At 37.3% G+C, this 27,018-nt stretch overlaps 2 protein-coding genes, 1 non-coding gene and 2 pseudogenes across 5 annotated transcripts; 4 read left to right on the plus strand and 1 right to left on the minus strand.

Moving 5' to 3' along the window:
* The first annotated feature begins 3,792 nt into the window (after positions 1 to 3,792).
* LOC104710926 (uncharacterized) lies at positions 3,793 to 5,901 on the plus strand. The gene is made up of 5 exons (XM_087510216.1): positions 3,793 to 4,402; positions 4,870 to 5,005; positions 5,171 to 5,238; positions 5,328 to 5,414; positions 5,635 to 5,901. The coding sequence occupies exons 1-5, from the start codon at positions 4,046 to 4,048 to the stop codon at positions 5,695 to 5,697; spliced, it is 711 nt and encodes a 236-aa protein (XP_087366342.1). The 5' UTR covers positions 3,793 to 4,045; the 3' UTR covers positions 5,698 to 5,901.
* A 279-nt stretch (positions 5,902 to 6,180) lies between these two features.
* Positions 6,181 to 13,903, plus strand: LOC104710927 (putative disease resistance protein RPP1). Its single transcript, XM_087509372.1, is given in 8 exon segments — positions 6,181 to 6,950; positions 7,118 to 8,237; positions 8,323 to 8,523; positions 8,585 to 9,595; positions 9,597 to 10,507; positions 10,590 to 10,655; positions 11,729 to 13,326; positions 13,457 to 13,903. Coding segments are annotated over 5 exon segments (3,594 nt in total). The 5' UTR covers positions 6,181 to 6,297; the 3' UTR covers positions 10,206 to 10,507; positions 10,590 to 10,655; positions 11,729 to 13,326; positions 13,457 to 13,903.
* On the plus strand, positions 11,457 to 11,547 carry LOC147945805 (small nucleolar RNA R72). Its single transcript, XR_015597955.1, has one exon. It is a non-coding gene; the product is annotated as a small nucleolar RNA R72 (small nucleolar RNA).
* A 3,472-nt stretch (positions 13,904 to 17,375) lies between the features above and the next one.
* On the plus strand, positions 17,376 to 22,133 carry LOC104780308 (putative disease resistance protein RPP1; annotated as a pseudogene). The gene is made up of 4 exons (XR_015596762.1): positions 17,376 to 18,338; positions 18,511 to 19,624; positions 19,709 to 20,005; positions 20,125 to 22,133. The product of XR_015596762.1 is annotated as a putative disease resistance protein RPP1 (transcript).
* A 66-nt stretch (positions 22,134 to 22,199) lies between these two features.
* On the minus strand, positions 22,200 to 25,452 carry LOC104783764 (V-type proton ATPase subunit H-like; annotated as a pseudogene). The gene is made up of 11 exons (XR_015596289.1): positions 25,128 to 25,452; positions 24,969 to 25,029; positions 24,774 to 24,861; positions 24,499 to 24,628; positions 24,106 to 24,171; positions 23,926 to 24,039; positions 23,494 to 23,666; positions 23,348 to 23,440; positions 23,151 to 23,244; positions 22,802 to 22,981; positions 22,200 to 22,711 (listed from the first exon to the last, which is right to left on the minus strand). The product of XR_015596289.1 is annotated as a V-type proton ATPase subunit H-like (transcript).
* Between the last annotated feature and the right edge of the window lie 1,566 nt (positions 25,453 to 27,018).

Here is a 27,018-nt window from a genome sequence, read left to right on the forward strand (position 1 = left end):
TATGGTCACTCTGCAGCAAGGTGCTACAAGCGGTTTGATCATGGCTACCAATCAGAAGAACTTCACAATGCTTTAGCTGCTATGAGGATGACAGATCAATCAGGTCCACCAGGTCATGAGTGGTATCCAGACTCGGGTGCTACTTCACACGTCACCAACAATGTCGAAACTCTCCAGTGTTCTCAGCCCTACAACGGTGATGATAGAGTGATGGTAGGTAATGGAGACTTCCTTCCCATTACTCATATCGGTTCAGTCCCTCTTCAAACTCTGCAAGGTACATTCTTACCTTTAAAAGACGTATTGGTCTGTCCCCAAATGGCTAAGTCCCTTCTGTCCGTTTCAAAACTTTGTGATGATTATCCTTGTTCCGTCAAATTTGACTCTGATGGTGTCCTTGTGAAGGACAAGCGGACAAAGCTGCACCTAGCACAAGGAAAGAGGGATAAAGACCTCTACAAGTTGGAGAATCACCCAATGCAAGATTTTTATTCCTCTCGGCAACAAGCAACAAGTGCTGAAGTGTGGCATATGCGCCTTGGTCACCCTATTAAGGATGTTCTCCAGCTTCTTTCAAGTAGTAAAGCTATAGTAATGAATAAAACAAGCTCTCGTGTGTGTGATGCTTGTTAGTTGGGAAAGACATGTAAACTCCCGTTTCTTGCTTCAGATTTTGTTTCTACTAGACCTCTTGAACGCATTCATTGTGACCTATGGGGTCCGACACTTGTTGCTTCAACACAGGGTTTTCGGTTTTATGCAATCTTTATTGATAATTTCTCAAGATTCACCTGGTTTTATCCATTAAAGACCAAATCAGACTTCTACTCAGTGTTTGTCATGTTTCAACAGTTGGTGGAGAACTTATATTCTCAGAAAATTGCTTACTTTCAGTGTGATGGTGGGGGTGAGTTTACAAACAACAAATTGGTGACACATCTGGCAAGTCATGGTATAAAACAACTCATCTCATGTCCATACACACCAGAACAGAATGGTTTAGTTGAGCGTAAACACAGACATATCACTGAGTTAGGCATGTCGATGCTTTTTCATAGTAAAGCTCATTCTTCTCTTTGGGTAGAAGCTTTCTTTACTGCAAGCTTTCTGGGAAATCTTCTTCCTTCATCAGTCTTACCTGATCATAAGAGTCCATTTGAGATGCTTACGGGTAAATCTCCTGTCTATACTTCTCTAAGAGTTTTTGGTTGTGCTTGTTATCCATACCTTAGACCATATGCTAAGAACAAGTTTGATCCCAAGTCTCTTCTTTGTGTCTTCTTGGGATATAATGAGAAATACAAAGGGTATCGGTGCTATCATCCACCAACAGGGAGAGTCTTTATCTGCAGGCATGTATTGTTTGATGAAGATCAATTTCCTTTTGGTTCCTCATATGCTCATCTTCTCCCACAATCAACAACACCGCTTACAAGTGCCTGAAAACAGAGTTTTTTACCACCACAACAGTCTTCCGTATTGCAGCCACACCCTGATTCTGCTGAAGCTAGTGATCCATTGACTATTGTGGAGGAGGAATGTCCTGAGCGTACGTCAGGCTTTGATCCTGTTACTATTGGCGACAGCGTTCCTCGTTCCACAGACAGTCCATTGGTCATCTCTAGTTCATCTCCTACGACAGTGTCTCCCAGTAATGAAACCTCTGCAAATACAAGCTTACCTGCAGTCGCAACAGATGATGGTTCATCTTTATTTACGGATGATGACTTCCCTCCTTTATCACGAAGTGAAGATTCTAATTATTCAGCACCAAACGTTCATCCCATGACTACAAGAAGGAAGGCAGGAGTGATAAAGCCAAATCCTAAATATGCTCTAGTTACCGTCAAACAGAACTATCCTGAACCAAAGACAGTGCAATCAGCTTTGAAGGATGAAGGATGGACAAATGCAATGACCGATGAAGTCGATACAATGAAAGTTATACATACATGGGACTTAGTTCCTCCAGAAGAAGATATTAAACATCTTGGGTGCAGATGAGTTTTCAAAACTAAGCTATGTGCCAATGGATCTTTAGATAAACTTAAAGCAAGGTTAGTCGCTAAGGGATACGAACAAGAAGAAGGAGTTGATTTTGTCGAAAATTACAGCCCAGTGGTGAGAACTGCTACTATAAGATCAGTTCTTCATACTGCAGTGGTCAACAAATGGGATATCAAGCAGCTCGATGTTAAAAATGCATTTCTCCATGGAGATTTAAAAGAAACAGTTTATATGATACAACCTCCAGGCTTTGAAGACAAGAGCAGACCAGACTATTTATGCAAGCTCAACAAAACTATGTATGGCTTAAAACAAGCACCAAGAGCATGGTTTGACAAATTTAGTACTTTTTTGCTCTATTTTGGCTTCCTCTGCAGTTTAGCTGATCCATCGTTATTCGTTTATGACAAGGGTTCAGACAAAATGTATCTCTTGCTTTATGTTGATGATATGTGTCTCACTGGAAATAACGACGCTCTCATCAAACATCTTCTCGATAGTCTCGCCAAAGAGTTCATGATGAAAGATTTGGGTCCTCTACATTATTTCCTTGGAGTGCAGGCTCACTTCCACAGAGATGGGTTGTTCTTGAGTCAAGAGAAGTATGCTACAGACCTTCTCATTAATGCCGGAATGAAGGATTGTGCCCCGATGCCTACTCCTCTTCCTCTGCAACTCGACAAGTTAGAAGGTCAGCATGAGTTGTTTTCGGATCCAACATATTTTAGGAGCTTAGCATGAAAGCTTCAATATCTTACTTTAACCCGTCCAGACATTCAGTTCTCCGTCAACTATGTCTGTCAGAAGATGCATCAGCTTACAATTTCAGACTTTCAACTCCTGAAGCGGATACTTAGATACATCAAGGGAACTGTTCGAATGGGGATCAATCTGTCCAGCAACTCTGCTTCCAACCTCACCGCCTTTAGTGACAATGATTACGCAGGCTGCAAAGACACAAGACGTTCAACAGGAGGATTTTGTATGTTTCTTGGAACCAATATCATCTCCTGGTCTGCTAAGCGCCATCCCACAGTCTCCAAGTCTTCTACTGAAGCCGAATATCGAACAATGTCAGAGGTGGCTTCAGAAATAAAGTGGATATTGTCTCTTCTCCGTGATCTAGGTGTTGCTCAGCCACACACTCCAGAACTCTTCTATGGTAATCTATCTGCAATCTACTTGTCTACCAATCCAACACTTCATAACAGGTCCAAACATTTCGATACTGATTTTCACTATGTGAGGGAACGTGTCGCACTTGGCACTTTGGTGGTTAAACACATTCCTGCACACTCCCAGCTCGCAGATGTGTTTACCAAGTCACTGCCTCAACAACCTTTTTTTGCTCTTCGTTCCAAACTTGGTGTTTGCTTACCACCCAACACAAGTTTGCGGGGGTGTATGAGACAAAACCAATCTCCAACTGAGGTTTTGCTCTGCATTACTCAAACCAGTAATGGACCTGCTATAGTCGATCTGAACAAGGGAAGAGAAGTGGGCCTTATGAACAACACGAAGCCCACAACGACTGTACTACAAGCTCTGCATCAAGACAGAAGATCTCTGCAACACTATGACGTTCGTACGGTTAAGTATGTCCCTCAAATCAAGCTGAACAATACAATTAAGCCTGCTCCCCAAATCAAGCTGAATAACTGTTATGATTGTCTCCTATCACAAGATGCTTTAGGCAATTAGTCATATGTCGCTTATGACAACTCATACGTTATGTCTTATATCTTTTGCCTATATAAAACAAGTGTAGATGTAATCCTTGCTCTTAAGTTGAATAAAGGTTTTTCACCGTTATGTTCTTCAAGCTTTAATCAAGATCTTGAAAGATCTTTCATAAATTACCCAAATTGCAATTCATTAAAATCCATACTTTCTTCTCGCAAAATTCAACATTTTGTATTTATCTATATTCCCAGTTATACCCCTCACTTCCTCTGTTTATTACGAAATAAGACTTAAAAAGAGCAGAAGAAGAAACTCGTAATATCACAAAAACTCCAACTATTCAGGGGGAACGAGGATGTACTGTCCCAACCTCACCACTTCTCCAACAATCCCTTCCTATTTACCATTTTGCCACTCCACTCGCTCTATTCCTTCTCATTTCCGATCATCTGACAAAAACCCGAATCTTGTTTCCATCTTTCGAGCAAAACCCACAATCTCTCATTCCCTCACGTGCTTTGCATCATCTTCAATGGAGACGACTCCGACGACGCAGAGCAGCGAAACGAAACCTTTCTCTGTTCTTTTTGTCTGTCTCGGAAACATCTGTCGGAGCCCAGCAGCTGAAGGTGTCTTTAGAGATATGGTGAAGAAGAAAGGTCTCGACTCCAAATTCAACATTGATTCCGCTGGAACCATTGATTATCACGAGGTAGACTAATCCTTTCTGTTCCGATTGTGTTTTTTTTTTTTGCTTTTGAATTCGAAGAGAAGAAGACAGAACAAGTTACTTAACTTTAGGGTTTTGTAATAAGATTGATGCTTGATTGGTGAATGATGCTTTTCACAGACGTAGAAAGGTTTGATTTTGGATTTAGGTTTTTTTTTGGTGGACGTAATTTGGTTGGAGGAAGGAAGCAGTGGAGACTTTTGAAATTCATGTTTCTGAATCAATTTGTGATTTGTTAAACTGCTCTTTTTATAAGAGATGAACAAAAACATTAATCTGAATTAAGGATTGTATATAAAGATTGATGCTTGATTTGAACAATTAGTGAGTGATGCTTTTCACAGACGTAGAAAGGTTTGATTTTGGATTAAGGTTTTTTGGTGGGAGTAAGGACTTTGAAATTGATGTTTCTGATTCTTTTTTGATTTGTGAAACTGTTCTTTTAAAAGGGGAATATGGCGGATCCGAGAATGAGAAGTGCTGCGAAACGTCGTGGGATTGAGATAACGTCATTATCAAGACCGATTAAGGCATCTGATTTCAAGGAATTTGATCTCATTCTTGCAATGGATGAGCAGAACAAAGGTAGAAGAAAGAGTAACTCTATTCAACATTCTACAAGAATCGTATGGTTAGGATCAATGTCTATGCAAATGGGGTTCAGCCTAGGACTAGGAATTTGCAAGTTAAGATCTGATTAGTTATGGAGAAATGAAATAAAATATGAATTTGAATGTTTGATGTTTGCAGAGGACATATTGCAGGCTTATAGTGTATGGAAAGCCAGAGGGAATTTCCCGCCCGATGCTGATAAAAAGGTACCACCGTTAGTGTTTGTTGCTGTTTGGCTGGACTTTGGAACTCTTTTTAGGAGATTGTCAGAACATATATTTCATTGATTTTTCAGGTTAGGCTAATGTGTTCGTATTGCAAGAAACACAGTGACAAGTTTGTTCCTGATCCATATTATGGTGGAGCTCAAGGTTTTGAGAAGGTAAATTACCAGAGATTTGAGAAGCTAATTGTGGAGTGGTTTAGAGTACACAGATGGAAATTCAACCACTAGAGGTTTATCAAATGGTTACTTTAGTCTATAAGACTTTAAAATGGCATGCCATTTTCACTACCAGAATTTTAACTGTATTATTTGTACACAACTCTCACATGGAAACTTGAATCTTGATCTGTTACTTGGTCTACTGTTACTTTGACAGGTACTGGACTTGCTTGAAGATGCTTGTGAGTCTTTGCTGGACAGTATCACCGTCGAAAGTTGATGATACTGCAAGTTCAGAGTCCCACTTATGTTGTTGCTATTATTGAGATTGGTAGCTTTGCACATACAACTGAGAGTTCTATTATTCTGTTACTACATTTATAGACATCTTAATAATGTAAAAGCATGAGAAATGATGTGTAGCTTGAATCATTGATATTTTTTCTTCTTCTAAACCTTGTTATTTAACTGAACAAATTCTTAAGAAGATGTTCTTGTTGATATTAAAGTATCATAGAGGGTGGCACTCTTTAGTCTTTACACAATTGAACAATTTCCTTCTACCATTATTATTAGGAGAGAAAGAGAGATAGAAAAGAATGTGTGGACGTAAGTGTTTTGTTTGAGATGATAATAGTTTAAATTTTCCCTTATCATTATTTGGCTTCCGAGAAATTAAGTGAATGGTGGTGGTGGAGCATAGATAGGGACAGCGATTTTGTCTTTAGCAACATTTTCCACAAAATCTCACTATATTTTCCAGGAAACATCATGGAGTTTCTGTGCTAATAGAGTCGTCAACGGTCACACAGAGCCTCTTCCTCTTTGTTAAAATCCTTCCTCCATCCATCCATCTAGGAATCCTCTCTCTACCATACTAATGAATTCTTCTTTTTTCCTTGGCTCTGTAGCAGCTGTTGTAGGCTTCTTTACGTTTTACAGAAAACGCAGATTCCAGCAAGATAACAAAGATAATAAATCTTCGTCTTCTTCTTCTTCTTTATCTCTTCCATCTCCTCCAACTTCTTTGTCTCTTCCATCTCCTCCAACTTCTTTAACTCTTCCATCTCCTCCAACTTCTGTGTCTCGAAACTGGAAACACGATGTCTTTCCGAGCTTCCACGGACCAGATGTCCGAAAAATCTTTCTTTGTCACATTTTGGAATCCTTCAGAAATAAGGGAATTGACCCATTCATTGACAATGATATAAAGAGGAGTAAGTCGATCGGTCCTGAGCTCGTAGAAGCTATCAAAGGATCAAAGATCGCGATCGTCTTGCTCTCCAAGAACTATGCTTCTTCGTCTTGGTGTCTTGATGAGTTGGCAGAGATCATGAACTGCAGGGAAGTGTTGGGTCAGATTGTCATGACCATTTTCTATGATGTTGATCCAACTGAAGTAAAGAAACAAATTGGAGATTTTGGAAAAGCCTTTAAAAAAACATGTAAAGGTAAAACAAAAGAGCGTACTGAGAGATGGAGAAAAGCTTTGGAGGATGTGGCCCAAATCGCTGGATATCATTCTCGCAACTGGTTTGTTCTCTTGATTTCTACTCTCCTTAATTAATATTTCCTTTTAGAGTTTATTTGTAGCTATAAAAAAAATATCAAGACAAGAAAATACATATGTTTCGATGTGTATCAGAAGTTCTCATGACTAGACTATTTGATAGATTTATGTTAATATCCTCCAATGCTAGGGTCAATGATGCGACCATGATTGAAAAAATAGCCACCGATGTTTCAAACATGTTGATTAGCTCCACACCATCAAGAGATCTCGACGGTTTAGTAGGGATGAGAGCTCATATAGAAGAAATGGAACAATTGTTAAGCCTAGATTTGGCTGAAGTAAGGATGATTGGGATTTGGGGGCCTCCTGGGATTGGTAAGACGACCATTGCTAGAATTATATTCGACCAAGTCTCCAGCAGATTCCAACTTAGTGCGATCATGATTGATATCAGAGGAAGCTATCCAAGTCTTCGTTTGAATGAGTATAGTGCACAATTGGAACTTCAAAACGATATGTTGTCCAAAATGATCAACCAGAAAGAAATCACGATTTCTCATTTAGGAGTGGCAAAAGAACGGTTAAAAGACAAGAAAGTGTTACTCGTTCTTGATGATGTGGACCACTTAGAACAACTAGATGCCTTGGCGAAAGAAACTCGATGGTTTGGTCCGGGAAGTCGGATTATTATCACAACAGAAGATTTAAGTGTTTTGAAACCCCCTAGGATCAATCATATTTACAAAGTGAAATTCCCATCAAGTGACGAGGCTTTTCAAATCTTTTGTATGCATGCCTTTGGACAAAAGCATCCAGATGATGGTTTCTATGGGCTTGCTAAGGAAGTTGCAAACCTTGCTGGTGAACTCCCTTTGGGATTGAAGATTCTAGGCTCCGCTCTGAGAGGAATGTCCAAGCAGGAGTGGAAAAGGATACTACCAATGTTACAAACCAGCCTTAATGGAGAGATAGAGAGCATTATAAAGTTCAGCTATGATGCCTTATGTGATGAATATAAAGATTCATTGCTTTACATAGCCTGCTTTTTCAACTATGTATCACTTGATAAACTGGAAGAGGTTCTTCCAAAGAAGTTTTCACATGTGATTGAAGCTGGTGTTCATGTCTTAGCCGAGAAATCTCTCATATCTATTCTTGAAAGAATCGGAATGATACATGTGCATACTCTCCTTGAGCAATTTGGAAGAGAAACTTCTCGTAAGCAATTCCTTCATAATGGGCTTCTGAAATCTCAGCTTTTGGTTGATGACAGAGATATTTGTGAAGTGCTCGGTACTAATACATCAGTAAGTTTTTTGCCATACAAATTGAGTTTATTTGATAATTAACTAACTTTGTTATCTACTTCTAATTTGTATGGTTCCTTTTCAGGATAATAGACGTTTTATAGGGATTAATTTTAATCTATCTAAGACTGAGGAAGGATTGAATATAAATGAGAAAGCACTTGAAAGAATGTCTGATCTCCAATTCGTAAGAATCAATGGTAGGAAGGATCTTGCTGGCCCTGAGAGACTGCACTCGTTGCTATATCATTCTCAAAAACTTTCAATTTTCAAAACCTTTGTTTCCGTAAAAATTTCTAGTAGTTAAGACACTCCAAATTTATACATTTTCTTATTTGTCAATGCAGCAACTTAAAAATCTCAGGTGGATGAATTTGAGTTATTCTAAAGATTTGGAAGAGCTTCCGGATCTTTCAACTGCCACTAATCTCGAAGAATTACATCTTAAAGGATGCGAAAGTTTAGTGGAGCTTCCTTTTTCTATCGGGAATGCAACCAATCTCCTGAGATTAGATCTCTCTGATTGCTCAAAGCTGGTAAAAGTCTCTTCTTCTATTGAGAATTTGACCAAACTCCAGAGTTTAGATCTCTCTGATTGCTCAAATCTTGTGGAGCTACCCTCTATTGGGAATGCAACTAAACTAAATCTTAGTCGTTGCAAAAGTTTAGTGGAGCTTACTTCTTCTATTGGGAATGCAACCAATCTTCAGGAACTAAATCTCTCTCGTTGCTCAAGTTTGATGAAAATCCCTTCTTCTATTGAGAATTTGACCAATCTATCGAGTTTAAATCTCAAGGATTGCCCAAATCTTGTGGAGCTTCCCTCTATTGGAAATGCAACTAAACTTGAGGTATTGTTTCTTAAAAATTGCTCAAGTCTTGTGAAGCTCCCGTCTTCTATCAATGCCACTAATCTCAAGCAATTTCTTCTACAAAACTGTTCACGTGTTGTGGAGCTCCCCGCTATTGAGAATGCGACTAATCTCCATCTATTGGATCTCAATAACTGCTCAAGTCTACGAGAGCTCCCTCCTTCTATTGGATTTGCCACAAATCTTCAGACATTGGGTATGAGTGGATGTTCAAGTCTCGTGAAACTCCTCTCCTCTATTGGAGATATCACTAGTCTCAAAAATCTTAATCTATCTAACTGCTCCTACTCCATTGGAAACCTTCAAAATCTGTCTACTTTGATAATGCGTGGATGCTCAAAGCTAGAGGCTCTTCCAACCAACATTAACTTGGAATCTCTCTGTTCACTTGATCTCACAGATTGCTCGCAGTTGAAAAGTTTTCCTGAGATCTCCACAAACATTGAGGATCTCAAGCTCACAGGAACTGCAATAAAAGAAGTCCCTATCTTACATAGATGCATACAACTTTCAATCCCTTGATAGGCTGGATTATTCCTTTAACAATCCGAAGATCCGTCTGAAGTTCAACAACTGCTTCAAACTGAACCAAGAAGCTAGAGATCTCGTCATGCACACATCGACTCGTTCATATGGGATGTTACCCGGTACACAAGTCCCTGCCTGCTTCAATCACCGAGCTACTGCTGAGGGTTCCTTGAAAATCAAGTTGGTTGAGTCGCCTCTTCCTATGTCCTTGAGATTCAAGGTTTGTATCATGCTGGTTGAAGAAGGTACGAAATAAACTTTTGAGACCTTGGCGTCTGTACGGATTAGCTTCGTGGACAAACAAAATAATCTCAAGGTTCGGTGTACATCATCAAGCTTCCATGCAATAGGTCGAAGAATTCTAACAGATCATATCTACACATTTGAAGTTAATGCAGTGGAGGTGACTTCCAGCGAGCTTCTCTTTGAGTTCACAATAGCCAATAATAGCAAGTCGAAGATCGGAGAATGCGGGATATATCAAATCTTGGAGGAGGGTTCAGAGATGATGAGAGCTTCAGAGATGGGCATCGATGGAGGAGAAGTAAGAATCGTCAAGAGCTATTGAGACTTTGAAATTTGTGTTTCTGATTCACTTTTTATTTGTGAAATATGGCGGATTCAGACCGAATGAAATGTGCTGCGAAACGTCGCGGGATTGAGATAACATCATTATCCAAACAGAGTCAGGCATCTGATTTTCTGAGAATTTGATCTTATTCTTGCATTGGATGAGCAAAAAAAAAGCGTTATTATTCAACATTCTACAAAAATTATGTGGTTAATTAGATTAGTATCTCGGACAAGGATTTTCCAAATTCAGATGTGCTTAGTCTTTGAAGAGTTGAAGTTAATATCCGTTACACCAAGGTACCGTTAATGTTTGTTGTTGTTGTTGTTTGCTAAACTTTGGAGTTTCTTTCTGGAGATTTTACAAATGCTTTCATTGCAGTTTCTTCAGGTTAAACTAATGTACACCCAAACACGATTAGGGTGGAGTTCATGATTTTTTGACAAGGTAATTACTATTAAAGAATTATTATATCTCTTATTGAATGGTTTTAGACAGTTGCTCCTCTGGTTAACTCAGTAAGCATCATTTTAGAGCTCATTAGATAATTGTAAGTCAATAAGTCAAACTGGTTGAATTTTAAATTTTGGTTTCGATTTTGGTTTAACTGGTTTTCTATTGGGTTTAGTTCATAAACTGATTAAACCCTGATTTATGAGAAAATAGATGAAAAGTATGGAACCAGAGAGATTTAGTAATAGAACTTTTGATTTATTGAGACCTAGGTAATATAAAACGTGATCAAAGTTTTGGCTCTATCTAATATGATGTAACAGTTCTGATGGGAAAATAAGACGTATTTTAATAAACCAAACCGATTTAACTATAGTATCCATAAATGGTTTTATTCGCTTTATTCTCTACAATCATTCGACTCCTTGTATTCTAGTTTTTAAAATTTTAAAATCGTGAAATCTAAAAAGTCTGAACCAACAAAATTTTAAAACTTGAAAATTATGGAGTTAACTTAACCATGGTTAAACAGAATTAAACCTAGGGTTTATATTTTGCCACCCTACATATAAAATTATATATACATGGAGTAAGAACCCTACCTCGTAGCCCCAATATAATAACCACAGCACCAGAAAAACATTTTTTTTACTCTTTGATTGATTATCATTTTCTCTGGTTCTTTTATTCATTTGTGTTTTTGGTTTTGTTCTTTCTAATGGTTTTTAATTTAATATTATTATTCATCGTCTCTTTAAGTTTCTCGATTTTATAATATTTATATATATCCATTTGTTGCAAATGATGAGTAAATCACAATTGACAGAAGAAGCTCTAAATTATTGAGCAGTGTTGGAAATCATATACTTCCATGACTCTGATGCAATTTGATTTAAGAAATTTTCAAATCTTTTGATCGTTTTTCTTCTCTTCTTTCTCAGATTTTGTAAATAATCTTATGTTTTTTGGTTTCCATTTTTTTTACTTTCTCTACACTTTTTTTCCGCCTTCAAATTGAGTCGGATCTAACCAGTTTTTTTTTTTTTTTTTTTTTTTGTGCACCAAAGTTTTTCATTCAACAGAGAAAGATACAAGAAGATTGCTTATCCGGACAAAACCCGAATAGCATGATTGGAAGATAAGCATAGGTGCAAACATAAGTCAAACATAGAGACACAAACTTAACAAAGCTTGATAGGGTACCAGGAGAGATGTTGAACCAAACTATCATGAGCAAAGACAAGATAGAAACCAAATTCAACAAATAACCAACATCTGGTAGATAGATGGCCACCAATATAAAGATATATTGTGACGAAGAGACGACAACCGAACCAAGCAAGGTTCTAGGTTGGAAGCAACTAGGGACTACCTCAACCGCAGGCAGAGAGAAGCCGGAGAAGTTTCCGGTAAGCAAGCATCGCCAGAAAAAAGGCGGAATCTAATATAACATAGGAGGTTCTGAATTGGAAGCCAACTAACCAAACGGAGAAGTATCCGATGGAGAGACCGGAGAAGTATCCGGAGGGGAGACCGGAGGAGTATCCGGTGAAACCGTACTTACCAAAGAAGCCGGCAAGGAAGAGGCTTTTATATTGAAGAGCGGAGTGGGAGAAGGAGCAGACCCAAAATGGCCTTTTACCAGCAGGACCCAATAAACTAGAAAGTTTATACGAGACCCATATAGACAAACTAATGGGCCGGGCCCAAAAAGATACCTGCCATCGATTCTCGACACCAAGCCTTTGACCTAGATCGGAAAGGGGAGGATCGTGGCGGCGACTGACAGGGGGCAAGCTTCCGAACGAAGCTGCTGGCTCCATCACAAGTACCTTAATCTTCAGGAGAGAAGGGGGAACAAAAACGAGGACCAGACAGAGAGCTTGAGAAGGGGGATCTGGAGCGTCCACGGCCACACGCACGCCTTGGAGGATGAAGGCGGTGCTATAACTTCTGAACGGAGGTACATCGATAAACCCACCGGCGATTAAAACCCGGTGGAGGAAACAAAGATTTCCGGCGAAACGAAGCCTTAGAAAGATGGAGGCGAAAGAGATCGAAATCCACGAGGGGGGCTCCAAAGATCTGGAGAAATTCACCGAAACCTGAAACAGATCCGGCGGATACAAGGAGGAAACATCTGAGGAGGAGTTCTCAGAGGATGTCAGAGAAAGGAGGGCAACGAAGCCGGTGGCTGAGGAGCAGGGCGGACGAAGACTGTTGAAACAGCAGGAGAGTGATGAGAATCGACTAGGCTGACAAAAGAGTCTTCCGGGAAGTACCGAGAGAAGCTCTGCAACGGAGACGAGCGAAGAGACCTCGGAAGAAGATCCGGTGAACCATCTCTGCCATCTCTGAGCGAAAAGCGAAAAAACGAAGGAGGTTCTGTCCTTTAACCAAGTAGAAACTAAGCGGAGAATAACGAAAGAGCCATAAACAAAGGGGAATGTCCGACGCCGGCGAGCCATGGCTACACCGGCGTCGGAGGAAGGAGAAGGTTTAGGTGCCTCGGGAATGACGTCAGAGAGGATTCGAAATTCAAAATTTTTCGGCCGCTAAACATGGATATCTAGATTAAAAAAAAATCTGCAAAAGATTGTTGTTGCAGTCATAACAAGCCGCAGAATCTTATCTAACTGAACCACGCAACCAAAGTACATAAAAGGTATCTTCATCTCATCTACATTTAAGCTCAAACTCTCACATCGTACAAAAGTTTGGCCAAAAATTGTCTGTCTGGACAAGACAAAATAGGAAACACAATTTGTGTGTGTTCGGTGACTTTTCTTGCACAGGAAGCTTCTCATCAAGCTTGCAAGAAGCTAGCGTCCTTAGCAGTTAGCACCCAAGAGAAGCCTCCGGATGCACAAAAGGGCGTTCATGGTAACCTCAATGTTCTCGTTGTTCATCAGTTTCATCACTCGTTCTTTCGCTTTGAGGTCTGTTAAGATCACTCTCCCCGCTGCATGGTACTTTATGAACTGTGAGAGATCAAAACATGTTACCGCCAACGATCTTGGTTCACTCGACGTGTCCAGGATCGTGAGGAGGACCCTGAGTATTTGCATCCAAACAAGGTTTAAAAGGTGCTTAAGGGTTTGTTGTGATGGTTGATTACCGAGACAAGTTTAAGGAAGGTAAAAATTATTGTAATATTCCAAATCTAATGATGGACTCCAACCCATTATTTGTTGGGTTTTTAGCACTCACACTCACTTTGAAGTAAACTTTTTTCACAAAAACCCACTTTGAATCCTCACTATATTTTTCTAAGTTTGTTGTTTATGTGTTCATGTTTTTTTTTCAATTTTGTCCTCAGAACAAGAAAAAGCAAGTGGTAAGTTAACTTACGGTTACTTTATATTGGTTTCCTCCCCCCATCCCCTTTTTCTTTCTCTCTCTTATCTTTCTTTATTTCTTATCATTTATTTAGTTATTATCAATATATTATATAAATTTTTTTGTACAATAGATTATTATTACATTTTTTCTACAATTTAAGATGTATTTTTCTATATTTTAAGTGAATAAATTATATATTATCCATTTTTAGCTGAACAATTGTTCATTGATAAGTGGATAGTAAATTATGGTATAGTTTGTGGATAATTACTTATGTTTGAATATTTAAAAAACATATGAAAACTTAATTAATTATAAAGTTTGTGATTTGGTAAATTAGTTATGAATAACTAAATTTCAAAAAATAATATAATTATTGAAGGTTAATGATGAAATTTATTGACAAATTTGTTGCATGTTCAAATATCACCATAGTTTAGGCTTTAGATTTTAGAGGTTATATAGATTCAGTTTCTATGTTTTGAGTTCAGGTTGTATGGTCTAAGGTTCAAGGTGTAGGATTTAGGAGTTAAGGTTAAAATTTTAGGGTTTAGATATTAGGGAAGATGTATCTATATTTTTAGTTCATGGTTTAGGATTTAGGGTTCAAAGTGTAGGGTTTATGATTTAAGGTTTAGGGTATAGCGTTTAGGTTTTTGGGCTTATATGGATTCAGTGTTTATGTGGTGTTATGGTTACGAGCTAGGGATATATCTAACCAAATTTTAGTGGTGAGAGGGTGGATGAGCTTTAAAGTAAACCCTAAACATGGGGATATTTTAGGGTTTAGAGTTTAGGGTTTATGACTTATGTGGATTTAGGGTTTAGGATACAACAATAACATCAAATCCATATATTCATGGTTATGTGGATACCAATAGAATTTGTGGGTTCTAGAGATTTAGGGTTTAAGATACAACGACAATATCAAATCCATATATTCGTGGTTATGTGGATACCAATAAAAATTTTGGGTTCTAATGATTTATGGTTTAAGATACAACGATAATATTAAATCCATATATTCGTGGTCATGTGGATACCCATAGAATTTGTGGATTCTAGAGATCTAGGATTTAAGATTCAACGGAAATATCAAATCCATATATTCATGGTCATGTGGATACCAATAGAATTTTTGGGTTATAGAGATTTATGGTTTAGGATACAACGACAATATCAAATCCATATATTCGTGGTCATGTGGATACCCATAGAATTTGTGGATTCTAGAGATTTAGGGTTTAGGATACAATGACAACATCAAATCCATATATTCATTGTCATGTGGATACAAATAGAATTTGTGGGTACTAGTAACATATGACCATAAATGTGGGTATTAGTAACACATCAAAGTTTGTTATCAAATCCATAACACATGACCGTAAATATGGTACTAGCAACACATCAAATCCATATATTCGTAGTCATATGGATACCAACCAAATTTGCGGGTTCTAGAGATTTAGGGTTTAGGATACAACGACAACATCAAATTCATATATTCATGGTCATGTGGATATCCAATAGAATTTGTGGGTTGTGGTAACAAATCAAAGTTCTTTAAAACTTATCCAAATAGATAACTATTTATGAATGCAATATTTTGTTAATCCATTATGCATCTAATTTAGGATAGAGAGAGAGCTGAGCCACCATTGTTCTTGTTGTTGTCCCGTCGTGGTGTTTTGTTTGAATAGATCCGAGAACTTGTTGAGAAGGAGAGATCGTTTCCGTTCACCACCACCACAGCTACCGTGAGTTGCCACTGGAGTTTGCAACCACGAGTCAACGGAGGTCAGCAGCTGTCACCGGAGCAGTCGTAGTCCATCCGCCATGTCCTTAATGGTAAGGAAACCCTAGATTATTATGTAACTTGCACAAGACGTTTCTCCAGTAAGCAATAACACCAGTACCACCTTTTGTATCTCTAATAATTAGCTAGAGACCTCATCATGCACACACCAACTCGTCAACATGAAATATTACCGAGCTACTGCTGAGGGTACCATGAAAATCAAGTTTATTGAGTCGCCTCTTCCTATGTCCTTGAGATTCAAGGTTTGTATCATGATGGTTGAAGGTACGAAAGAAAATTTTGAGACCTTGCCGTTGGTACTGATTAGCATCGTGGACAAACAAAATAATCTCAAGGTTCGGTGTACACCAAGCTTCCATGTAATAGGTCGGAGAATTCTAGCAGAGCATATCTACACATTTGAAGTTGAAGCAAAAGAGGTGACTTCCACCGAGCTTCTCTCTAAGTTCAAAACAAGCGATACCAATTGGCAGATCAGAGAATGCGGCCTACTACAAATCTTGGAGGTCCCATCATGTTGATGAGCATGATGAAAGCTTCATAGATGGCATGCATGGTAGAGGTATTAAAATTCTCTGCCATTTGCTATCTTTCATTAATTTGAAAGTAATAAATTTGTGCATTGCTTATGTTATATATATATATGTAAATGACATGCATGTTTCATGTTTGATAGAAGTATGATAAGCAAATCTTACACAAAAACATTTCAGTTCAGCATGTCTCTTTTGATGATAATTAACTCAGTTCAAATCAAAGGTTCATCAACAACACTCTTGTGCGAAATATAAAAGTCGAAATATAATAGAGTTCCTAACATTTTTTTTATTATTTGTAATCTGCTGCTACAGACTGTATCTCTAATAAGTTTGGATTATACAACCAAGTTAACAGAAGTGAACATGTAAATCAACCTTTTCACCCAAAAAAAACATGTAAATCAACCTGCTTCATTGTCAGTTCAGGCTTAACAAACACTACTTGAGATTAAACCACCAAATGGCAAATTTGTTATAAAAAGACTACTACGAAATTCGTTTATCCCAAATTTGACCATTTAATTTCAATCATAACAAAGTGTCAAGAAGAAAAATAAAAAATTAGATCCAATAAAAAAAAAATAATAATAATAATAACAGTAGCAAATGCAAATATATACTAATAATACTCTATCTTAAAAATTGATAAAAAATTCGTAATATACTAAGGACAATGATTTTGTCGGTAGCAACATTTTCCACGAAATCTTGATCTGTTACTTGGTCTACTGTTTCTTTGGCAGGTACTGGACTTGCTTGAAGATGCTTGTGAGTCTTTGCTGGACAGTATCTCCGTGTAAAGTTGATGATACTGCAAGCTTAGAGCCCCACTTATGTTGTTACTATTGTTGAGATTGATAGCTTTGCGCATAAAACTAAGAATTCTATTAATTCTATTACTATAGACATCTTAATGATGTGAAGCTTGAATCTTTGATATTTAATCTTCTTCTAAACCTTGTTTAACTGAACATATTCTCAAGAAGATGTTCTTGTTGATGTTAAAGTATCATAGAGGGTTGCACTCTTTTTAGTCTTTACACAATTGAAAAATATGAACTATTTCCTTCTATCATTGTTATTAGGAGAGAACGAGAGAAACAAAGAATGTGTGGACGTGAAGGTGTTGTTGTTTGAGATGATAATAGTTTGAATTTTGCTTTATCATTATTTGGCTTCCGAGAAATTAAGTGAATGGTGGTGGTGGAGCATAGGAACAGTGATTTATGTCGCTAGCAACATTTCCACAAAATCTCACTATATTTTCCAGGAAACATCCATGGAGTTTCTGTGCCAATAGAGTCGTCAACCACATAGAGCCTCTTCCTCTTTGTTAAAATCCTTCATCCATAGCTAAGATCTTGCTCCATCCTTCACCATAGTAATGGATTGTTCTTTTTTCCTTGCCTTAGTCACAGCTGTTATAGGCTTCATTTTCATGCTTTTTAGAAAATTCAGATTCGAACAAGATAGCAGCGCAAGTAATTCTTCTTCCTTATCTCTTCCATCTCCTCCAACTTTTTTGTCCCAAAACTCGAAACACCATGTCTTCCCAAGCTTCCACGGACCAGATGTCCGAAGAACCTTTCTTAGTCACATCCTTGTAGTGTTCAGGGGAAAGGGTATTGACCCATTCATTGATAATAATATAGAGAGGAGTAAGTCGATTGGTCCTGAGCTCAAATATGCTATTAGAGGATCAAAGATCGCGATCGTCTTGCTCTCCAGGAACTATGCTTCTTCATCATGGTGTCTTGATGAATTAGCAGAGATCATGAAGTGCAGGGTAGTTTTGGGTCAGATAGTCATGACCATTTTCTATGAAGTGGATCCAACTGACATAAAGAAACTGACCGGTGATTTTGGAAAAGCCTTCAGAAAAAGTTGTAAAGGTAAAACAAAAGAGCGTACTGAGAGATGGAGAAAAGCTTTGGAAGATGTGGCCCAAATCGCTGGATATCATTCTCGCAACTGGTTTGTCCTCTTGATTTCTACTCTCCTTAATTATTATTTCCTCTTAGAGTTTATTTGTAGCTTTAAAAAAAATATCAAGACAAGAAAATACATACGTATGTTTTGATTATGTATCAGAATTTTTCATGACTAGACTATTTGATAGTTATATGTTTATATCCTCCAATGTTAGGGTCAATGAAGCGGCCATGATCGAAAAAATAGCCACTGATGTTTCAAACATGTTGAATAGCTCCACACCATCAAGAGATTTCGATGGTTTAGTAGGGATGAGAGCTCATATGGAAAGGATGGAACAATTGTTACGCCTAGATTTGGACCATGAAGTAAGAATGATCGGGATTTGGGGGCCACCTGGGACAACCATCTCCAGAGTTCTATTTAACCAAGTCTCCAACAGATTCCAACTTGCCGCAATCATGGTTAATATCAAAGGTTGCTATCCAAGACCTTGTTTGGATGAGTATAGTGCACAATTGCAGCTACAAAAACAAATGTTGTCCCAGGTGGTCAATCAAAACGATATCACAATATCTCATTTAGGAGTCGCACGAGAAAGGTTGAAAGACAAGAAAGTGTTTCTCGTTCTTGATGAAGTGGATCACTTAGGACAACTAGATGCCCTGGCGAAAGAAACTCAATGGTTTGGTCCCGGAAGTCGGATTATTATCACAACAGAAGATCTAAGAGTTTTGAAAGCCCATACGATCAAATATATTTACAAAGTGAGTTTTCCATCAAGTGGTATGGCTTTTCAAATCTTCTGTATGCATGCCTTTGGACAAAAGCATCCAGATGATGGTTTCTATGAGCTTGCTAAGGAAGTTGCATACCTTGCTGGTGAACTCCCTTTGGGATTGAAGGTGCTAGGCTCCGCTCTGCGTGGAATGTCCAAGCAGGAGTGGAAAATGATACTTCCAAGGTTAAAGACGAGCCTTAATGGAGAAATAGAGAGCATTATAAAGTTCAACTATGATGCCTTGTGTGATGAATATAAAGATTTATTTCTTTATATAGCCTGCTTTTTCAATGGCGTATATCATCAAAGTGTGGAAGAGTTTCTTCCAAAGAAATTCTCGCATGTGACGCAAGTTGGTCTTCATGTCTTAGCTGAGAAATCTCTCATATCTATTGACGAAACCGGATGTATAGATATGCATACTCTGCTTAAGCGATTCGGAAAAGAAACTTCTCGTAAGCAATTCGTTCATAATCGGCTTCTGAAATGTCAGCTTTTGGTTGATGGAAGAGATATATGTGAAGTGCTCGGTAATGATAAAACAACAGTAAGTTTTTTGGTCTTACAAATTGAGTTTATTTGACACCTAACTCTGTTATCTACTTATAATTTGTATGGTTTTTTTTTTCAGGATAATAGATGTTTTATAGGGATTAAATTTAAGTTATCTAAGATTGGGGAAGAATTGAACATAAGTGAGAAAGCACTTGAAAGAATGTCTGATCTCGAAATCGTAATAATCAAGGGCCATGAGGTTCTTGCTCAGCCTGAGAGACTGAACTCACTGTTATATTACTCACAAAAGATTAGATTACTGGCTTGGAGTTATTTCCAGAATATATGTTTGCCTTCTACTTTTAATCCCGAGTTTCTTGTTGTACTATGTATGCCGTTCAGCAAGCTCCAGAAGCTATGGGAAGGAGTAAAAGTAAGTACTTTTGATAAAAAAATTCAAGTCTCAAAACAATCTTTATATATAAGAGTATAAGACTTGTTTTCAGTACAAGTTTCTAGTGTAGTTAACAGTTTTTTTATTTGTCAATGCAGCAATTTAAAAATCTCAAGGGGATGAATTTGAGTGATTCTAAAGATCTGAAGGAGCTTCCTGATCTTTCAACTGCCACTAATCTTGAACTGTTAGATCTCAATACTTGCTCAAGTTTAGTGGAGTTTCCCTCTATTGGGAATGCTACTAAACTTGAGAAATTGAATCTTTCTAGTTGCTCAAATCTTGTGGAGCTTCCTTCTTCTATTGGGAATGCAACGAATCTCCAGAAACTAAATCTCTCTAAGTGCTCAAAGCTGGTGAAAATCCCTTCTTCTATTGGGAATGCAACGAATCTCCAGAAACTAAATCTCTCTAAGTGCTCAAAGCTGGTGAAAATCCCTTCTTCTATTGAGAATTTGACCAATCTCCGGAGATTAAATCTCTCTCATTGCTCAAATCTTGTGGAGTTTTCCTCTATTGGAAATGCAACTAAACTTGAGAAACTGGAGCTTGGAAATTGCTCAAGTCTTGTGGAGCTCCCAGCTATTGAGAATGCGACTAATCTACAGATGTTGGATCTCAATAACTGCTCAAGTCTACGAGAGCTCCCTCCTTCTATTGGATCTGCCACAAATCTTAAAGCATTGGATATCAGTGGATGTTCAAGTCTCGTGAAACTCCCCTCCTCTATTGGAGATATCACTAATCTCAAAAATCTTAATCTATCTAACTGCTCAAGTTTGGTGGAGCTTCCTTTCTCTATAGGAAACCTTCAGCGATTGTCTACGTTGAGGATGTGCGGATGCTCAAAGCTAGAGGCTCTTCCAAGCAACATTAACTTGAAATCTCTCTGTTCACTTGATCTCACAGATTGCTCGCAGTTGAAAAGTTTTCCTGAGATCTCCACAAACATTAAGTATCTCAGGCTCACACGAACTGGAATAAAGGAAGTTCCTTTGTCAATCAGGTCGTGGCGTCTTGTGACATTCATATGTCATATTTTGAAAGCCTCAAGGAATTCCCGCATGCTTTTCACTTCATCGCGGAGCTGCATTTGAACGAAGATATACAAGAAGTTCCTCCATGGGTCAAGGGAATGTCTCGTTTACAAGTCCTTGGACTCAACAACTGCAATAATCTGGTATCACTCCCCCAACTTTCTGATTCGCTATCTAGCATTGTTGCATACAATTGTCAGTCCCTTGAGAGATTGGATTGTTCCTTTAAAAATCCAAAAATCGATCTCCACTTCCCCAAATGCTTCAAACTAAACCAAGAAGCCAGAGACCTCATCATGCACACATCGTCGACTTATTATAGTTATGCGATGTTACCCGGTACACAAGTGCCTGCCTGCTTCAATCACCGAGCTACTGCTGGAGGTTTATTGACAATCAAGTTGAATGAGTCGCTTCTTCCTGCATCCTTGAGATTTAAGGCTTGTTTCATGCTGGTTAAGGGTACAGAAGAATATTTTGATATGTGGGGGGTCTGGATTGACATCGTGGACAAAAAAAATGATCACAGGATTCGATGTAAACCACGCTCCCAACGCGTAGATATACTTTTAACAGAGCACATCTACACATTTGACCTTGAAACAGATAAGGTGACTGCCACCGAGCTTGTCTTTGAGTTCAAAACAGACTATAGTAAATGGAAAATAGAAGAATGCGGGGTATATCAAATCTTGGAGGTTCCTTAGTGTAAAAATAAACATGATGAAAAGCTTCATATATAGATGGCATCCGTTGAGGAGGAGGTATTAAATTTTTTTGCTATACTTGTGTATGGTCATCAGTGTGTAATCAGTTAAATGCAGACTGGGAGAAAAATACAAACAAAGATAGCGAAGATGGAGACGAGGAAGAGAAGATGAAGCACGAGTCCAAGTCATAAAAACAACGTGAAAACCCATGGATTTGTCAGATACTATTCAACACTGTACATAATCTTATATTGCAGTATGTTTTTGAAAAGAAAAATCAGAGAGAGAGAGAGAGTCAGCTCCTTGTTTCGAACCAGAGTTGTTTGTTTTAATATTTGAGCAGATTCAAAGTTGTGATAATGGAGTGCAAGCCGTGTTGTTGTTGCAGTGATAACTAAACCATGCTATCAAACTACATCAAAGGTATCTTCATCTCAACTTTATTTAAGCTTTATCTCTCACAACCAACATACAACAGTTTGGCCCATAATTGTTAGTCTGTAATAAATAAGCCTTTTTCTATTGAATAAATAAATACAAAAGAAGGAAAAAAAAACCAGCCCAGAAATAATTTATTTGATCATAGAATAGGAAAATTTCAGATGGTGGTTCTTGGAATGTAGTGGAGACACAATCTGTTTGTGTTTTGGTTACTTTCCCATATGTATAAAGAAACATCCAAAGTCCCATCAAGCTTGCAAGAAGCTAGCGTACTTAGCACCCAAGAGGAGCCTCTGGATGCACCAGAGGGCGTTCTTGGTGACTTCGGCGTTCTCGTGGTTCATCTGTTTCATCACTAGTTCTTTCGCCTTGAGGTCTGTTACGATCACTCTTCCCGCTGCATGGTACTGTATGAACTGTGAGAGATCAAAGCATGCCACCGCAAGTGATCTTGGATCACTCGATGTGTCCAGGATCGTGAGGAGAACCCTGAGTATCTGCATCCACAAGTTTTAACAATTGGTTAGCTATATGGGTTTGCTATGATGGGCCAATTGATACCCGAGACAAGTTTAAGGAAGGTAAACCTGCAAGTCATTCTCCTCAAAGCTTGTGACATTCTCACGCCAGAAATTGGCCTCTTTGTGCATTGGATTCCAGTCAAGACGGCCAAGAAGAACCTCTTGCGTATACTTGTCAAAGGAACTCAATTTCCTGATCTTGTCTTTTAGCCCTTCTTCTAGTTGGTTCAATGTATCCAGCAAATCCTTACAAATTTAGAATATAACGGGTTTAGTTACGATATAATGTTGTCGGAATCACTTATATAATCAGATATGTTCTCACTGTAGATATAGCAGAGAATTAAGAAATTCAAGTTCCACATGACAGGTAAATAAAAAGCAGTCGTCAGGCTTTGTATCTAACTCGTCTTACCTCGTCACTCTTCTACGGTTGTGTTTTTAGACTGTGGATAACATGCGGGTGTCCAAGATCAACCATCTGGTCACCACATGTCAATATGACCACCCTGACAACCTCTAAGATAAAAATACCGTCAGACTAACATAATAACATTAAAAAAAAAAAAAAAAAATCTTGGTATTGGACAGCTGAGATTCTGATTGATTAACCAAGCCATGTCATGTATATGATCTTTAACTGATTGCAGGATAGCAATGACCAAGTCACACAAGAGAACATAGCTCACCTTTTCCTTAGTCGAGCTCTTAGTTACAGCGTTAGTGGACATTTCTCACTGAAAACTATTACCACTAACTATATAGTTACCTGGACAGACTGCTGAGTGGATGCTTGGGAAATTACAGGAACAAGTAACTTAACCTCATCTGCCTGAACAAACGACGATCTGACAACAGGTTCCTTAAGCAGTGATGACAGGCAGCTTATTGCAATTGGAACACCATGAGTAGGATGAGAAGGTTGCTTCAACTGCATATCAAATTTAAGGATTGTGATATCAAAAGCTTTTTTGGATTCCATATCACAAAACTTGAATTTAAAGATTTACCAAAGTCAAATAAACCTTTACAAAGTCAAATAAACCGCTTCAGTTTTCCCCACTGTTTAACATGCTATACCAATGAGCTCTAGCTATAAAAATGGTATAAGCTACAAGACAAAGACAATAAACAATGCAAGACCAACATAAACTAGAAAGAAAACAAAGAGGATAGAGAGAAAGAGAAACCTGAGCACAAAGACATTCCACCAATCCCTTGAGAACAGCATCAATTGTAGTAATTTGTTTCTTTGAACCCGAAGCTTCTCCATAGCAATACCATTACCAGTTTTTGGCCTAGCACTATATGCAAATGAAGCTGTATGTTACATACATGAAGAAGTATGAAAGATAAGTAGGATTGAATACCTTATTATCCAGGCAAGGATCTTGCAGCTTTTTTCTTGAATGAACCAATTTCCCTTCCACAGCAACCTGAAGGAGGACATATCTTTTAGCTTGCATATAGTTTTGAAGATACGCAGCCAAAATCAAGCAAAAATGTAATTCAAAGCAGTTCTTTTTCCGATGGATTTTTACATATGTTCCCCCTTTCTCATGAAGATTGTAGTTGAACTGATAAACTGACACATACATGATCTATAATCAGGATCTCAGATAAGACGAGTACGGGCCAAGGAAAAACAGACAAAAGCAACAAAATCTTTTGCTGGAACGACTACGCTATATGTGCAGGACTAAGAAATCAGGTCAAGCGTCCCACTAAACACAAATTAGAAGAAAGCGTTATAGAAGATTTACTTCATCCAGCAACTGTTCCCTTGCGCTTTCGTTTTTTTTTTTGATCATAGCGTCTTAAGTGCTGGAGACCTGTAGCTGAAATTAGCATAGTTGTCATGTAAGTCTCCCATTGTATATCTCTTTTCAATACCTACAAGGTAAAACAAAATAACAACAGAGATTGAATACTGTATAGATGTCAACTATTTCAATACAATCCATAGTTTTGTGTATCCCATCAATTCTACAGATTTTGTTACTTAAAGAATACGTAAAAATCAAATCATATCACAAACCTGATCCAAAGTCAGTTCAGCCTGATCCATTGATATAGTTCAGAAACTTAAAACAACACTTTGAGAGATTGAACACTGATCTGAATCCCTAAAAATGTAGACAGAAGAACTAGGATAAGCATACACGATCTACAAGCCTCTATAAAATGTCAAGAAAGAAAAAAAAATCAAAAACTTTCAAAATGAGGAGTGAACCTTCTTTCTGGCTGATTCAATATCACCGGAGTTTGCTCAGGGTTCCAGACCAGCAACAAGGCTAATTACGAGAAGCAGAGTTAGCAAGTGCAATTCCATTATCTTTCAAAATCGAGAATGATCACAAAGAAAAGATCGGATAACAGGTGAAATGGATACCTGAAGGAGACGACAAAAGATTAGAGAGAGAGAGAGAGAGAGAGAGCTCAAACTCGGATCTGAAGCGTGGGAAGGAGTTTAAAGAAGAAGAAGAAGACAGTTTTTTTTATTTAATGGCATTACGATATTATCCCTATCTTTTTTCTCGTTCATAAACCAAGAATTCGTCATCGTTCGTCGTCTTCTTCGGTGGAGTTCTCGCGGCGGTTCGGGTACCGACGTAAGCCGTACTGGTGCCGTTGGATCGGTTTTGTGTTTACCGGCGGCGCCGGAGGTCGAAGAATTGTCGTCGGTTTTTGCTGAGATTTGTTGTAATTATGGGCCTTTAGGAGGAAGAAGAAGCCCACTAAACATTAATCAAAACGTATTTGAGTTACTGATTTTGGAAATTAACAAGGAACAATCCTTGATTGATGATATTTTTATACTATTGGGAAGTATAAATATGAAACTAACCTTAAAATGTGTAAAAATTACGTTCAATTGACATTAAAAAATTTAATTAAACTTATTTAATTAATTTAATAAAAATAATTAATTAAAAAATAAAAAATGCTGACAAATTAAATATAAAAAATCTAAAAAAATAAAAAAAATATATTTTTCTCTCTAATAAATTAGGGACGGAAATTACTAAATATATTTTTTAAAATATAAACCAATCAGAATTTCAAAAACTAAGATTTTATATCCAAGTACACAATATAATAATTTTTAATAACTAAATTTCGAAGATTTTGTTAATATTTCAAATTATGATTCTCCTATCATCTTTATTTTCTTTTATTTACAAATTGTTTGGAATTTTCATATAATACTTATGATTAGTAAAATGCAGAATTTTTTCTGCATATGTTGTGATTTGAATTTTTTAAAACGAAGATATATTACTCAATTTTTTAAAAATATGTGTTTTAATTTCCACATTGACGGGTTGGTAAAACAAAATGTGTGTATTTATATTCTAAAATAATTAGTATTCAAAAAGACTAATAGATTTAGAGAACAATTAAAATAAATATTATCTCAAACAATATAACTTTTCAAAAAATATATAACAATAATTTTTATTATTAAATTAGATTTTTTTTTTAAATGTTGATATGTGCTTAAAGCACGGAATATCTTCTAGTTTTGAAATATTTTGTCATCGAAGGTTATGCGTAAGTGTTCGTAATTGCAATGACAACTTTGTTCCATTCAAGAGTTTGAGAAGGTAGGACACAGAACAAAAATGTAGGTTATAAAATTCGAACATAACCAAAATTCATCAATTCCATAATATATATATATATATATATATATATATATATATTTTTTGTGCAACCATCAGTTCCATAACCTAATTTTATTATAATATAAAATAGAAATTTTCTATATCCATGAACGGCTTTATTGGCTTTATTCTCTCCAATCATTAGAATACTTGGGTTACTTGGGTTCTAATTATTAAAATTTTGAACCAACAAATTTTAAAACTTTGAACCAACAAATTTTAAAACTTTGAAAATTTTTTAAAAAACCAAAAACTAAACAAAATTAAACAAAATATATTTTATTATAGTATATATTAGTGGTTAACCTCTCTGTTGGGATTATATTCCTCACAAAAGAGTTCTTATTGGTGTACGTTGGTATTGTTCTCCATAGGAAAAAAAATAAACCTCAATATATTTAAAGAACATCTAAAATTATGAAGTTAACTTAACTAGAGGTGTCAAGCGGCCTCAATATATTTAAAGAACATCTTATGATTTTTGGTTTCCATATTTTTTTTTTCTCTACACTTTTTTTCACCTTCAAATTGAGTATTATCTCCCTAAATTACTGGTTATTTTCTTTTAAAATAAAAATGTGCATAAATGGTTTTTTTATATTTTGATATTCAATT

Source organism: Camelina sativa, chromosome 4 (assembly GCF_030686135.1).
Source record: "Camelina sativa cultivar CO46 ecotype springtype chromosome 4, ASM3068613v1".
In the NCBI taxonomy this organism is placed as follows: domain Eukaryota; kingdom Viridiplantae; phylum Streptophyta; class Magnoliopsida; order Brassicales; family Brassicaceae; genus Camelina; species Camelina sativa.

Coding starts and splice junctions, on each gene's coding strand:
- LOC104710926 (XM_087510216.1), top strand. CDS start 4,046: ATGTACTGTCCCAACCTCACCACTTCTCCAACAATCCCTTCCTATTTA. Junction 5,239..5,327: donor CGCCCGATGCTGATAAAAAG/GTACCACCGTTA, acceptor TTGATTTTTCAG/GTTAGGCTAATGTGTTCGTA. Junction 5,415..5,634: donor GAGCTCAAGGTTTTGAGAAG/GTAAATTACCAG, acceptor TTACTTTGACAG/GTACTGGACTTGCTTGAAGA.